General features: G+C 35.1%; 1 protein-coding gene across 13 annotated transcripts in view; it reads right to left on the bottom strand.

Moving 5' to 3' along the window:
* PTPRK (protein tyrosine phosphatase receptor type K) overlaps positions 1-15404 on the bottom strand; it is a 591026-nt gene that overhangs the window by 23541 nt on the left and 552081 nt on the right. For 4 of the 13 annotated variants that reach the window (XM_051855347.2, XM_017345362.3, XM_070073614.1 and 1 more), the window contains 6 exons: positions 13222-13382; positions 10076-10111; positions 5616-5800; positions 3839-3926; positions 2729-2805; positions 2526-2543 (listed from right to left, as the gene is read on the bottom strand). In XM_051855347.2, coding sequence (XP_051711307.1) covers positions 2526-2543; positions 2729-2805; positions 3839-3926; positions 5616-5800; positions 10076-10111; positions 13222-13382 — 565 coding nt within the window. Of the gene's footprint in view, positions 1-2525; positions 2544-2728; positions 2806-3838; positions 3927-5615; positions 5801-5828; positions 7243-8130; positions 8143-10075; positions 10112-13221; positions 13383-15404 lie in introns of those variants that run through there. The other 9 variants (XM_070073615.1, XM_070073618.1, XM_070073619.1 and 6 more) reach the window with 4 other exon arrangements.

The raw sequence follows: 15404 nt of genomic DNA, 5'->3' as shown, positions 1-15404 counted from the left end.
TTTACACCAGTATCAGAAATAAATGAATGAAGGCATAAAAAGATGAAGACAACCACCTGTTAAGGTTAAGTTATAGTAAAAATCCAGAAATGAGTAGAGAACAAATTGTTCACTACTCAAACCTATGTTATCTGCAAGGTAAACATAAAGCAAACATTAAATATTTTAAAAGCTCTGATTAGAATATATATTTTATAATTGAGTCTTGTTTGCTAATGAATAACCTTAAAGATTTTGTTTGGTTTCATTAAAACGTTTATGCCTTCATGTTAATCTTCAGTCATTCTTTCTTGGCAAAATTGTGTGTAAAATATCAATTCTCATTTTATCATTCAAAAGTACAACACACTGCATTACAAATGGACAAGGACATATTAGAACCATACAAAATAACAGAACATTCCAATGTTAGAGCTGGACAATGCATGTGTGCATCAAATCAAAGTCCTGCTGAGACTTTTTGTTGTTGTTCTAGAATATGCTCAGGAATCTACAACTATTTTGTGTGTGCTGACAATGTTAATGCACACAAACATAATTATAGGTACACACATATATAGGGAAAGAAGATTTTCTAAGACTGAATCTTATGCTGAACAAAAAGTTTAGTCCTTTTAATTTCAGTATGCCATAAGCTCTTTGTATTTAAACACTTAATGTTGTTTCAACAAGCATATTATTTCTAATAAGGGATGCATTCTTAGTTGATCTCGGTTTAATTACAACAGATTATGAGTTGCAAAAACGATGATGATACAATAGGATTCATTTTTGAATATGTTGTGCATTTATCAAACAGCTTTGATAAATGTCAGTGGTGAAATTCATACAGACTTTGGTGTGGACAATTTAACATACATGTAAATGCATGTCAACTTGGATCTTCAAACTAAAATTTAATACAATGAGCACTACACTGGTGCAAATTTGGGAGATTTCTGTTTCGTAATATACCAACATGCTGCTTAGTGCAATGTTATATGGAGATTTTTTTCCCAAGCTTTATAAGCATTTCATTTCCTGTTCTTTTTGACAAATGTACCAATTTCAGGAAGTGTCTTTTTAGTACAATAAGCTAATGGGAGAGGAAAAATTATGAAATTGTATAGTAACCAGCCAAAATACACAGGGGTCTTAATAGAAAGACTAGATAAAAAACCTAATTTAGAACATAGCCCTACTATAGGAACCATGGAATAGCATTACAATAAGACTCCAGTGAATCTGTCTTGGCAGGAAACTAACATAGGACAAAATAGGTAAGAAAAATGAAAAAACGTCTTTGTGAACAATTGATTTTTTTTTAATTATAAAGGATGGACCATTAGTTTCCATGACATGTCTGATAAATTTAAGTACTAAATAAGAATATGGTCACGATTATAAATATTGCCAATATGCTTATATTATAACTAATAAATATATTTCTTCAAATAATTATAATTCATGACATAAGTGTAAGATATGAACTTAATAAATGCAATTAAATGTGATAAAATTATTTCTTAGGCAATTAGAAAAAGTTGGGACCTAAACTTCATATTTTTAATGTATATAATTGTATTATATACTGCAATTCTGTACTTTGACCTTTTGTCTTATGTTTATATATATTTTGAATCCATTACTTTCAGCACACTTAGATTTTAACTGTTAAAAACTGGCTGAAGTATAGTGATGCTAAACATGTCTGCACACTGTGCTAAATGCTCACCATGCATTACTTCATTTAATTCTCACAATAAAGTGATGGTGTTAGCACTAATACTAGTGTCCCACCATAAAGATGGGGAAACTGAGGCACAGGGGGAGAAGTGACATTTCTGAAATCTTCAATGTGATACATGACTCAAGAGCCTTATCCCATATATATGTAATGTAATAGATTGCCTCCTTAATAATATTTCTTATTTTATTTGATAACTAATTTCCTTCAAATTAAGAACTTGCAAGTAGATACGTATGTAACCATAACATTCAACAGTGGAATATATGACCAGAGCAAACTTTTTCATTTGTATGGTTCAATATATATGTGTGATATGCATATTTTACAATTGCAATTTAATAATTATTTTGCTTGAGTAATTTATCACTTTGTAAGCCAATCCCACACACCACAAAATAGTCTTATACTCATTTTTAATGTCAGAAGGCAAATATAAAGAGTAAAATTTCATAAAGCTAATACACATCATACTATCCAGCGTCTCACATATGTTGGGGGAAGGGTAAGAAGAAAAAAGCCAGAAACAGAAACCATTAACAAATAAAACTTGAGGACATAATACACTGTTGAAGCTAAAAATGCTCCTGTTTTTCTAGACAAGAAAAGGGAAGGAGGTCAAATACATCTTTACACATGTAAAAGAACTACAGAAAATGAACATAGAGATACTGTATGGAGCTAATTAGGTGAAGCATGCAGAGTTAACTAGTAGTAAGCATTAGTAATAACTGGAATTAAGAGTATTTATATTAAATATTTATAGTAGGTGCTGTTATTTACATATAGTGGTACTTACATCCCTGTACAGCCAAATCTACAGCCCAAACCAAAGTCAGGTGTGAAAGAAAGCACAACAGCGTCAGTAAGAACTAGGACGTAGAACAAGGAAAAGTGTACAGTTTGTTCTTTAAAAAGGCAGCAATCACTTAATATGTCATATCAAAAAGGTTCACATATATAAGTCAATAAAGTAGATCTGGGGAAATACAAAGAACTTACATCTATATAGTTGGCATTAATGTAATCTGAAGAAGGATCATCCTCAACAGGTTGCAAAATTACTCTGGAGTGATCATCTAAAATTTTAAGACAATAAAATTAAAGTTATGAAATTGCTTCTCTGTTCTGAGGCAGTGCCATTGTAGAGGCTTCATTCAGGGTTGCCAATATTCTATCCACAGTATACTGCTATCAAATCAGTCATCTGACAAAATAAAGAACTTTAATGAGCTCATTAATTATTGCAGTTATAATACTCTGTGATTAAGGCTTCAATGACTTGCATCTTCACAGTTAGGAAATACAATAATGTCTGATGAATCAATTGATTCATCCACTTGACTGAAGAGCCAAACTTGCTAACTTGGAATTTCATTTGTAGGCTTGATTTTCAATGGGTAGAATAATTTCCTGTTCACTTTACAGCAAATGGGCCACACAACTAGACAGTAAATTTTCAACCTTGCTTCAACTTATTACTTGAGATTCAAGGTTAAATTTTGATGTTTTAAGACACTTTTAACTTATTTAAATTCAGAAGTGAGTTGTCTAAGTAAATCAGTATCTAGTTCCAAGTTTAATGGCGGCTGCTTTCTTTGCTGCTCCTGTGGTTTCATATGATAATGACTTTATTTATTCAACATATATATCTTGAAAACTTAATCAGGAGGGAGTTCCTAATGATGAAAATTCAGAGCTACTAGAGTTTACATTCTAGTGTATAGGTCTGTGGAAAAAATAACACTCCAATCTTGAGTATTTGGTGGGGTTTTATAAGAATCTATAACTAAAAATACCTTTTTCATTATCCAGATATTCTTAGCTGTTTGAAAACACTGCATGCATTTATGCGCAAACATGACATCAAGCAGCTAGTTATCTCCACTGGGTAAGAATCAGAGTCAACTTAATTATTGAGGATGATGACAATTTCAGAATCACTGTTAACAACCAATGCTCTTTTAATATTAAATAGATTACTGTATAAACAGATATGCCACCATCAGGGATTTTCTTAAACTTTAAAAGCATATAAGGAGGATTTGCAACTCACTGTTTATCTTTGAACAAACAATATTTACATTCACCAAGAATTTTAAGGGCACTTACATGCAATAATGTTTCCATATCGGTTTTTTGCTCTATTTTGATCTTTTTTAGCTACATCCCAAGATGCTGACTGTCCTTCAAAGAAGCTCTGAAGAAAAAAAAAATTAATAGACTGATTTTAATTCCTTTCTTTGAAACAGGTTTATCAGTTCTGAAGACTAAAATAGTAAAAGTTACTTTCTCAGCAAGGAAGAAATTCTTATAGTAGTAAACAAATTTTTCTCTCAGACCTGAAAGTGGATTTGTTGGACTTAAACTTGCTTACCTAGGACTAGACTGAGTTCAAATTAAGGACAAGAAATAATTTCAGAGGGAAAAAAAGGACTCTGAAAGAAGTTCAAATTTCAGATCACTATTAACTCTGAGATGGAAGCAGACAAAGCATCATTCTTTTCAAAATGTACTGAATAATAATGCACCAAAACCTGCAAAAATACTTTGGAGTACATTTCAAATATGCATCCTTTAGCATTTGTAACAGAAAAAAAAAATCCTGCTTCCTTCCATAATTACTCATTAAATCACATGCAACACACCCATCACATTTTGGCTTCTTTGAAGATCATGAAAAGGACTGACTCTCTACAACAAGGCATCATATTGAAATGGAAAAGAATCCCCTGCTCTAAGAATCTGGGAACAGATGAATTTGTTGACTGGTTTAATTACCATATGCAGCAATTTAAAATATGGATACAGATTTCTTTTTGCAGAAAAACTTCAACTTTGCTCAACACAGGAAGTGGGGTCTTCAAAGAGCCAATGGTTTTTGAAGCGAAGTACACAGGAATACACATGAAATGAACAAAAAGAACCAGCTCTGGCAGAAAGCGCCAGTTCTTTGCACTTATTTTGTGTCTATAGCATAGTGTTTCCGGCATAGACCTAAAACCAACTTTTAGTATTCAAAGATAATTTTATTCCCTCACAAGTTAAGGTATAACAGTAATCTGTAGGTACAATATGGAGTTTAAAAGATTTTTCATGACACGGGATGGATTTGGGATGATCTTTCAAAGCAAAACATGGACTGAATTCTTTCATTTTAAACATGTGTGTGAACTGTGGTATCTGAATGGGTGGCTGACAGGCTTCCTCCCATGTTCCAGGCTGACACTGCTCAGGAACCGAAGGGTAGCAAAGGAACTTTGTCCTTTTTGCTATGTTTACTGGAATGTTCAGTCTAAATAAGTCTCTTCGTAAGATGAGTTCTGGTATTTTGGTTAGAATTGGAAGGGGAAATAAGATTGGAAGAAGAATTTCCCGCATCCTTCTTTTGGCTTTTTAAATGTTGTTTACTGATTTCCAGGGCTCTGCTTTTTCCTCCCTTCCACTTTTAACAAATAATTCACAAGATTAAACAGACGGTGGCACTTACATCACAAAGTTTTCTCCTTTTGGATCAGAGGGTCAAGGAGCAAAGAGCAAAAAAAGTAACTGCTACTTTAGTCATTCAAATGCTAGAATTTAAAATGGGACTCAAAGTGTCTTGTCACTTGATTTTTGAGTTGGGAAACATGAAGTTCTAACAAAGTGTGCTTTAACTGCATTGTAGAATATATAAAGAAATACAACATTAAAAAAACTGTCATAATGAATTCAGACCCAGGTATGTCCCTGGGAAGTGCTCCTTTCCCTCAATTTTTCCAGTCACACTACTGGATTAGGGTACCTGTGGAGCACTGCTCTCCTTGTTACATTAAAGGCAGGCAAAAATGTTCAATTCCACTCACTGTCAGGTTAAAAATCATAGTGAATACAGTATTAAAGCTTTCACCTCATATTCCTCTTTGAACCCATAGCTGTCTGATGTCTTCATGAGATTAATGTGTTGCAGTAAGTCGGCTACCCTGATGGCTGGGTGAAGCTGTCCCGTCTGGTAAGGAGATTCTGTCCCTTCGCACAGGTAGCGAGGGACGTCCAGAAGGCGGCTGGATTCTGCTGTGGCGCTGTGGTTTTCGTCTGGCATTTTTTCAGATCCCATAAGATTAAAAAAAGACAAAGTTATCTTGTTTAATATGCATTTATTCAAAGAAGACTTCAGAGCTTAAGATCTTTCTGATGACAGGAGACAGGGAAAGAACTGTCAGACAGTAGAAGCCTAGGGCAGCATCCCTATAAGGACACAGCTTTAGCCTTTTAGTGCATCTTAAGATTTTGAGGCCAGAGTACATTGTGTGTATATCAGCAAGACCACAGATGCTGTGAGATGCAGGGAGACATTTGATTCATTTTTAAAAAGCACAAGTGGGAGATTTAGCTGAGCTTTTACTTTTTCTTGCATCTGCAGTCATAGCAATATAAAGGGAGATCTGAGGATCAAGGTGTCAATAGGAAAGGTGTTTTCATTGTGCATTAAGTTGAACAAAACTCTTTCCCATTCATATCCCAACCTCCCTCAGAGAAACCACGTAGGCAACCCATCCTCTCTTCTTCATGCCCTTGTGCACCTACAGTGCCCTAATACCTGGAGCTTTTTAGTACAACACACTCCAGACTAGGAAACGTGGATATTCTCATCACCCAAACCCCATGCTGTCTTCTAGCTAGGCCACAGGTGCACTCACATTCAATCTTTGCCATCTGAGTTTATTATTATTGTTGTTGTCTTTAATTGCTAACTTATTTTGATTCTCCTAGCATTTGTGTGAGAGAGATAAGGGTGTGCTTCTGGAGCAAAATATGAGTGCCTCCTTTGGAATTCTTCCTTCATTCAGGCTGAGTACAAAGTTCCTATTTGATGTTCCCATGGCTTCCTGTTCTTTTATAGGTCATTTCACTTACCCTATATTTTCATCATTCATTTGTCTCTTTTCCTCTCTAAGTCCTGAATGGTTAGAGTATATAGACAGTCATATTTTTCTTTTTATTTCTAGCACCTGGTGCATGGCAGTCATTCAATAAACATTTCAATGAATCAATGAGTTAAAATCAATTGAATCCCTCACCACCCACATTTTAAGTGTAAGTCGCATCCCAGTTGTGTTATCAGCTTAAAATGAAGAGAAGCTTAATTCTCTTTCTCTCATAAGAAGGAAGAAAAGAACAAGAACATTTTGCCTATGAAGAATAAACAGGATTTTAATGACCGAAGTACTCATCATTACAATGAGAAGCATGCTCATATTTATCACATTAAAACTTACCACTTTAAAAAATAAAAACAAATGTTTTAGGGGTGGTACTTTGTAAAGCATTATACTGTCATACTCATTAACAGAAGAGAAAGTACACTCTTAGGGGAACTTTTGCTTTTAATGATAATGCATACTGTAAAGAACGATATTTAATTAACAGTTAAACATAGTTCAAGTGCTGGTACATTTGCCTGTTCTATCATCAACTCTACAAATAGGATATGGCAAAAAATGAATTGTTGTCCCCATGATAAACATTTTTTCTTCCTGGAGAAGGGAAAAAAAAGAACCCTACAATCAGATTTGTGTGCCTCTATAATTTAGCATGATTGCATTCATTTTTACCCCCTCCTACTAAGCTGAATGCCTTTTTTTTTTTTTTTTTTTTTTTGCTTTTGGATTCATTCCTAAAAATACCACATTGAACTGAAGAAAACTCCTGGTAGTTTCCATGTGATTTAATCACCCAAGTGAATTACTGCTTTTTGCTCGGGTTTTGCCCACCCTTCTGCATATAGACATGTGCTAGCAAACATGATTCAGGAGAGTTTCCTCCTCTTACTATGAGACTATCCTCAACTCATCTGTCTTTGCTAAAGTTTTACAATCAATAGACTGACATTAAGCATGCATACATGTCCCTAGTAAAATTAAGTTCAGAAGCAACTGATCTGGGTACTATCACAGAATACACAGTTTGGGATGAGAAGTCGAGAGAACAGCTAAAGTCATGAGGCCAAATGCAATCACCCAAGCTAGTAAATAAGGCAGCCAGGGCTCCACAGAACAGCCCAAGGCTCACACTGCACCTGCTGGAGCAGCACAATATTTACAATGTAAGAGGTTCAATGAGAAACACAGAATTCATCCATATTCCAAATTTTACAGATGATTGTGTTCCAATATGAAATACACAGTGCCTTTTGTTTTGCATTAAGCTTTAATACAGTAGTACAAAGAGCAGTACCATCTTTAAAATAATCACATATGAATTATTAATCTCAATACATTTCCACTTCATTAAACTACCTAATAGTGTGACTACTAGTGAGGGTACATATACTAATCAACTTCCTTATTACACATTTAAGAATAATAACTTCAAATCTATCCTTGATTGAAAGGTTTTTCTAGAGTTAATTGCAATACACTTACCAGTTATAGGGACTTAAACCCAATGAAGCAGTAAAATACAAAAAAACAAAAAATATGAATCAATATGAAAAGTTTCTAAGCCTTTTTAAGACAATAAGTAGATCTTAATATTAAGCAGTATTTGAGGTGATTTCAAAAATTGCCTATAAATACAAAATCAATTGGATGCAAAACTGTAAACAGCATGATTCCAAGAATGATGAAAAACACAACAAATCATTTCTAGATCTAATACGATTAATGAGAGATTTAACTTTTAAAGAATGCCAATATTGAAAAAAAAATCAACCAGCTTGACTTCTGAAATGAAATAAAATGCATAATGAATGTTTATATGAACAGATTTTTATGACCTTTTCTGTTAAATCTAGGCTTTCTTAAACATAAATATCCCTTTTAACCAGGAAAATTACTACAATCATTGTTTAAATATTAGAAAACTAACAGGCATTATCTCATTTTTCTCTTACCAAAACTCTATGAAAAATGTATGCTGGAAATTATTATTTTAAAAATGGGGAAGCAAAGACATGAGGTGTTGCTATTAGTTCATAGTGGAAATCCACATGGGGACTGAGACTTGAACCTATTAGAAAACTACTGTAATGAAAAGGAAACTAATTTTTCCCGAAGAGTTTCTTACTATTTTAATTGAACTACATTTTATAATTTGATATGACAATCTGCAGTGCTCAACAGAAGATGATATGTTCAGAGGCATTTGGTGCCTCCTCAGTGATCCTTGGTTATGGCTCCTCCCTGCAACATCAAGCCACTCCCTTAGGGAAAATGCCCAGTTCACGTCCTTGTCACAGTTGATGTGAACTTCAAAGGCAAAGGCAGTCAGAGATGGAGAACTCTAACTTTTGGATTATCTTAGAATACATTTTCCTTATATTAGTTATAAACTGTGTAATTTTAAATAATCAACTTCGTGTATAGCAGACGTATTTTTACTTAACTAATTGTACTGATCCAAAAATATTTTTACAATCAATGAAACTTAGAATATACAAATAACAAAATGCCTGCATAGGATGTAAGTGAACATTATATGTTCATAAGAAATATTAACTACACATAGCAAATATGACATTTGGGAATTTTTATGATACATTCAAAACATATGGTAAAACTGATATGAAACTTGTGAATACATGCAAGCTGGTCGTGAATCACTGGTGTATAGTTAGTAAAAAAAAATAGCCTACAACTTTAAGAGAAAACCATTCCACTCTGAAATATATAACTAGCTAAAAATATTAATTTAATTATACATCTGCAAAGACCTTATCATCACTAGCAATATCAGTTGTCTTGGGTGGTATATGAGGGCACTACAAAAACTTCCTGGAAAAATAGAATTAATAGGTAAGTTTATTTTGGTCAATTTTCCACGAACTTTTGAAGACCCTTCACTGAGTGATCAGCAAAGAGGCTTGTTCTAAATTTCTTGAAGGGGCAACCCTGAACTATTTATGTAAGGTTCACATGGAATGCCAAGTCTCACAGACCTAGCAAAGTTACCTCCATTTATAAACTCTTATTACAGACAAATCAAAAGCAAATTGTACACAGCCATAATGGTGATTTATAAATGCGTTCTTTTGTGCTATAAAATTAGGAGGATTTAGAAAATTCAGTTCCATCTGGTAGACACTACTTTTTTTTGCAGCACTGGCCCCTGAAATCTGTGCATTTGGATTCATCATACTAACGTGGGTATGTTAACATTGTTTATATATTAGGGGTCATACTAATTTGAAATCCACTAGGTCCAACTGGCTTGAAAAACTGCTCTCTTTGATAAGCCTATGGCTGTCTGTTTTCAAAATTAAGTTACTTCCTGCACTATAAATAATTATTGTGTAGAAAAAGATATAACCCATGCAAGGAAGCATGATCCATGCAAAAAAAAAATGATGATAAAGATTTAGAGCCTCACCTAACACAGCAGTCGGCACAAGTGGATCATTGGGCACTGTAGGAAAACAAAGCTCATGAGGGAATATGTTGCTCTAAAGTTGTATTCTAAAGTTGCTTCTTTAAAATAGATTTATGCTTTCCTAAGAAATACAATGATTAAGCCTGTTCTGATTGCTTTATTCTGAAAAGGTTTAAGTTCTTTCTTGCAGCTTAGGTTATCTCAGTACTTTGTTGAATTTAAAAAGAAATTGATGTGGGTATTATGAAGTTTATAAATTGGGGGTAAAGCAACCATTTATTAGCTCTATTATGTATAAGGTACTTAGAGAAATACTTATGTTTATTCCACATTCATTTGTTTCATTATATATAGGAAATAGATTTAATCCTTTCTCTAATTTCATAAGTGAACATTTAATAATTGAATTGAACTAAAACTTCTTACTAAGGTACTATGATAGGCAATATATAGAAAAATTTGGGGAACAGAAATGTTTGCAAGTCCTTAATCTACTAAACATTAAATCAAATGATTAGAGAGATGGTATATCTACATTTTTAGAAAAACCTACTTTCAGGAGTCATAGTATTTTATGTTTTACATTCATTTATTTTATCATGAAATAAAAACATATAGATCAGAAAGGCCCTATTTTGATTATATCTAAATTCCAAAATGATTCATTTATAATTACTAATTAGGTACAGGTATGTATCACAGAAAATGACGGCCCGCATTTGGGGCCAATAATTACTGAATAATTTCACCAAACTGAATGTTCCCAAAAAACTTCCTTCTGAAAAGACACATATAAACTATAAATACTGGGGCTAGTGCTGTGGCGTAGTGGGTAAAGCCACCACCTTCAGTACTGGCATCCCATATAAGCGCCGGTTCGAGTCCCGGCTGCTCCACATCCAATCCAGCTCTCTGCTATGGCCTAGGAAAGCAGTAGAAGATGGCCCAAATCCACGGGCCCCTGCGCCCACGTGGGAGACCTGGAAGAAACTCCTGTCTCCTGGTTTCAGATCAGCACAGCTCTGGCCATTGTGGCCAACTGAGGAGTGAACCAGTGGAAGAAGACCGCCACCCCCCTTCTCTCTCTGTGTAACTCTTTCAAATAAATAAATAAATATTTTTAAAAAACTATAAATATTTTACTTTCCACCTTCACATTATAGATATTTCTTACCAAATAAGAAATAATACTGTTTATTTCTTCCCTTGTACCTATGTTTTCCAAGCTGGGGTAAGCATATCATTTGCAAAATGCCTCTATGTCTACAAGGCCAAAGGTAGAACTGATTTGCCTAGATCAAGCATCAATTTTACTTGAGGATTTGAGTTAAAATAAATGTAAGTACTATAGAACAAAATATAAAATTTTGGGGAAGTTTGAAGATTAATAGTATTGTTCCTGAGATTATGGCTTGAACACCTGGCATTAGATAATATTTCAGTACAAATATTTTAAAAGAAGTTCCTTTAGAGACCAGTGCTGTGGTATAGCAGGTTAAGCTGCCATCTGCAGCACTGGAATCCCATATGGCCACCAGTTTGAAACCTGGCTGCTCCATTTCTGATCCAGCTCTCTCCTAATATGTACAGGCAATCAGCGGAAAATGCTCCGTGTCCTTGGGCCTTTGCACACATATGTGGGACCTGGAAGAAGCTCCAGGTTCCTGGCATTTGCTTTTCCCTGTCCAGGCCACTGCAGCCATTGTGGGAATGAACCAGTGGATAGAAGACCTTTCTCTCTCTGTCTTTCCCTCTCCTCTCTGCATCTCTTTCAAATAAATAATTTTTTTTTTAAAAAAGCAGTTCCTTTAGAGATTAGCATCATGAATTCTTAAGTTGGATGGATGTGTAGATTTAACCTTAAATTCTTGCAAATCTGCCGGCGCCGTGGCTCAATAGGCTAATCCTCCACCTTGCGGCGCCGGCACACCGGGTTCTAGTCCCGGTTGGGGCGCCGGATTCTGTCCCGGTTGCCCCTCTTCCAGGCCAGCTCTCTGCTATGGCCAGGGAGTGCAGTGGAGGATGGCCCAGGTGCTTGGGCCCTGCACCCCATGGGAGACCAGGAAAAGCACCTGTCTCCTGGCTCCTGCCAGGATCAGCGCGGTGCGCCGGCTGCAGCGGCGGCCATTGGAGGGTGAACCAACGGCAAAGGAAGACCTTTCTCTCTGTCTCTCTCTCTCACTGTCCACTCTGCCTGTCAAAAAAAAAAAAAAAAAAAAAAAAAAAAAAAAAAAAAAAAAAAATTCTTGCAAATCTTCCAAATCAAGTACAGTCTTGGACTTCATGTTAGATACTTATTGCATGTAAGAGTCATCTTTTCTCTAGTTAACTTTTTAGTGTTGAAATTATCCAGGATTCCTTAGTAAGCTAAATAATTTTATCTATAACACCAATTTCCCAAAAGAATTACTGTTATATCTTAACCTAAAATTATCTTATATAAAAGAAGAAAGCAAATGGTAAAATAATAAATTTGAGATTGATTTTATATAGGCAATCGTTTATTTAATTTTTTTAAAAAAGTGCATTTTAAAAAGTTAATGAATTTACTGAAAGGCAGAGTTACAGAGAGGCAGAGGCAGAGATAGAGAATCTTCCACCCACTGGTTCAAACTGCAAATGGCTGCAGTGGCTGAGGCCAGGTTGATCCAAAGCCAGCGAGGAGCCAAGAGCTTCATCCTGGTCTCCCATGTGGGTGCAGGGGCCCAAGGACTTAGACAATCTTCTGCTATTTTCCCAGGTGCATTAGCAGGGAGCTGGATCAGAAGTGGAGCAGTGGGGATTCAAATCGGAGCCTACACAAGCTGTTGGCCGTGCAGGCATTTTTGGCCTTACCCACCATACCACAACGCTGGTCTTGGCAATCATTAGGTTATCTTACAGCATTGACACATGATATGGTCTTTGTGGTGTATGTTTGGAATGTTGCTATGATACAGTCATTAAATTCATATAGTTTAAACGAAATCCATGGTAAAGTCTGCACCTAAGTCATTTTTTAGATCCCATAATATTCTACTTATTTCTATTTCTGTTTCTTCCCTCTTTCTTAATCTCTCTGATTATTCAAAAGGTAATGTATAGACTTCAACGGTAACAATATGCTTCAACAAAATCACTTATTAAAATGTTAATGAAGAACTTACATCTTGGACTAAAATTATGTTGGTCCATGAAGGTGATGGAAAGAGGATCTTCCGCGTGCAGAGTGCTCTGATCTGCATAACTTCGATCCATAGCATTCACCATGTGAGTCATCTCCTGCCGGGTGTTCCCCATAGCATCCTTGCGTTTTTTAGCAAGTTTGCTGCCAAGGCAAACACAAAAGGGATCCCTTAGTGTGAAGCCTGAAGAACTGACATCAGCAACAAGTAGTTCAAGTAAGCTTGTAGGCAAAGTTAGAGATGTGGTTTAGAAAACCTAAGAACTGATCATAATTTCAGGAATTAAGTTTGACATTCAAATACATTTGTTGGTTGCTATAAACAATGTTATGTGTCACATTGATATGTCAATATTCAAGCTGTCAACCCAAACTTGTCTCATGGTTTCCTATATTTTATTCAGCAAAAAAATCCAAAGAATGCAGCTATATTTTATTTAAAGTATAAATAAATACTTCCTAATTAGAGTAGTTCAAGGAAACTAAGCTAAATGGTAAGTTTTGGTCTTCCTTCTGGGCGATGAATACTCAATCAACGTTTAGAAGTTCTTGTGAACAACTACACTTATTTTTTTTAAGTTTATTGTACTACAGCCACCCAACTAAAACACACAAGATCAGCTACACTCTTCATTCTCTGCACTATTACTAGGTAAAAATGCAACATCTATAGTATTAACATATTTAGCGACATAGTTGTATACAAACAATCATATCTAAACCATAGTCTTTTAGAATCAAGCGCATATAGATAAAATGCATATATACATATTTATGAATTAAATATAAATCATGTAAGAAACAAACAGAAAAGTTTGAAAAATTCTATGCAAAAGTATAATGTGACTTATCATCAATTTGCATTACGGAATGGTCAAATCCTAAAAACGTGATTTAGAAACTCATTGCAAAGACTCCTGCCTCAGAATCAACCCTTGGGACATTCGGATCTGGCTAAAAGGTGCATGAGAGTCTCACAGGCATGGGAAGCCATGACACGGTGGCAAAAACGATCTAAATGAAAGATCCTGGTGAACAAGACACCAGCAGAAGGAACAGGCCATCAAGGAGGAAGGCACCTTTCTCTGAAGGGAGGAAGGAACCCCCACTGTGATAAGGCTTTGACTAAACAAGTTCAGAGTTGGTGAACTCAAGGGGCTTCCATAGCCTAGACAGCTCATAGCAAGAGTCTCGGGTGATTGCTGATGTCATAAATAAGAGTGCCAATTGTTAAATCAACAACGGGAGTCACTGAGTACAAGCTCCCCACGTAGGATCTCTGTCCTTAATGTGTTTTACTATGAAACTTAAAAACAACACTACTAGTCGAACAATGCCCTATACCTTGTGCGGTTGTGTGAGTGCAGCCTGTTGAAATCCTTGCTTAGTGTATACTAAGTTGATCTTCTGTATATGAAGGTAATTGAAAATGAAACTCGATGAAGGGTGGGATGGGAGAGAGAGTGGGAGAGGGGAGGGCCACGGGAGGGAGGGAGGTTGGGGGGGGGAGCCACAACAATACAAAAGTTGCACTTTGTAAATTCACATTTATTAAATAAAAAAAATAAAAAATAAAAAATAAAACACACACACACAAAAATAAATTCTAAAAAAAAAAAAGAAACTCATTGCAAAGAAGTCACACTACAGAAATGTCTTTAATATAAATCAGGGTTAAGTGATTTGGGGTATTTGGAAACTACCAGAGTTTTAGAATTTTGAGTGAGTCAAATACTGATACCTTTATCATACACATCAAGGATATAACATACATTTTGGCTCTTTGTGAATGTTATATATGAAGCATTCAAGGAGAAGATGACTAAAAGTGTGTAAAGATTTAAATCAAATTAACAAGGCATTTTATATATGATACAAAACACTCTAAAAGGCTATACCAGAAAAATGATGCTACCAAGTTTATGGCAGCAGTTTAAGCTGCCTTGGAAATACTACGTAACTGTTTTTTTCTTCTGATTCTCATTAGTATCTGTATCAGAGTAAATGTATTTCAAACACTATAAAGTTTTTACTTTATAGATTGAATTTATGTACAAAGACTTTCCTTGACAAAGTTAATCTAGCAATTTGAGGGCTGCTATGGTGTGGAATTTTTTTCCTCTAAAATTACCGTATTTGTCCTTAGTAGGTATATACCCAACACAT

This window comes from Oryctolagus cuniculus, chromosome 5 (assembly GCF_964237555.1).
Source record: "Oryctolagus cuniculus chromosome 5, mOryCun1.1, whole genome shotgun sequence".
In the NCBI taxonomy this organism is placed as follows: domain Eukaryota; kingdom Metazoa; phylum Chordata; class Mammalia; order Lagomorpha; family Leporidae; genus Oryctolagus; species Oryctolagus cuniculus.
Note: the sequence above shows the minus strand (reverse complement) of the source record. Positions and strands in the feature narration are given on the sequence as shown.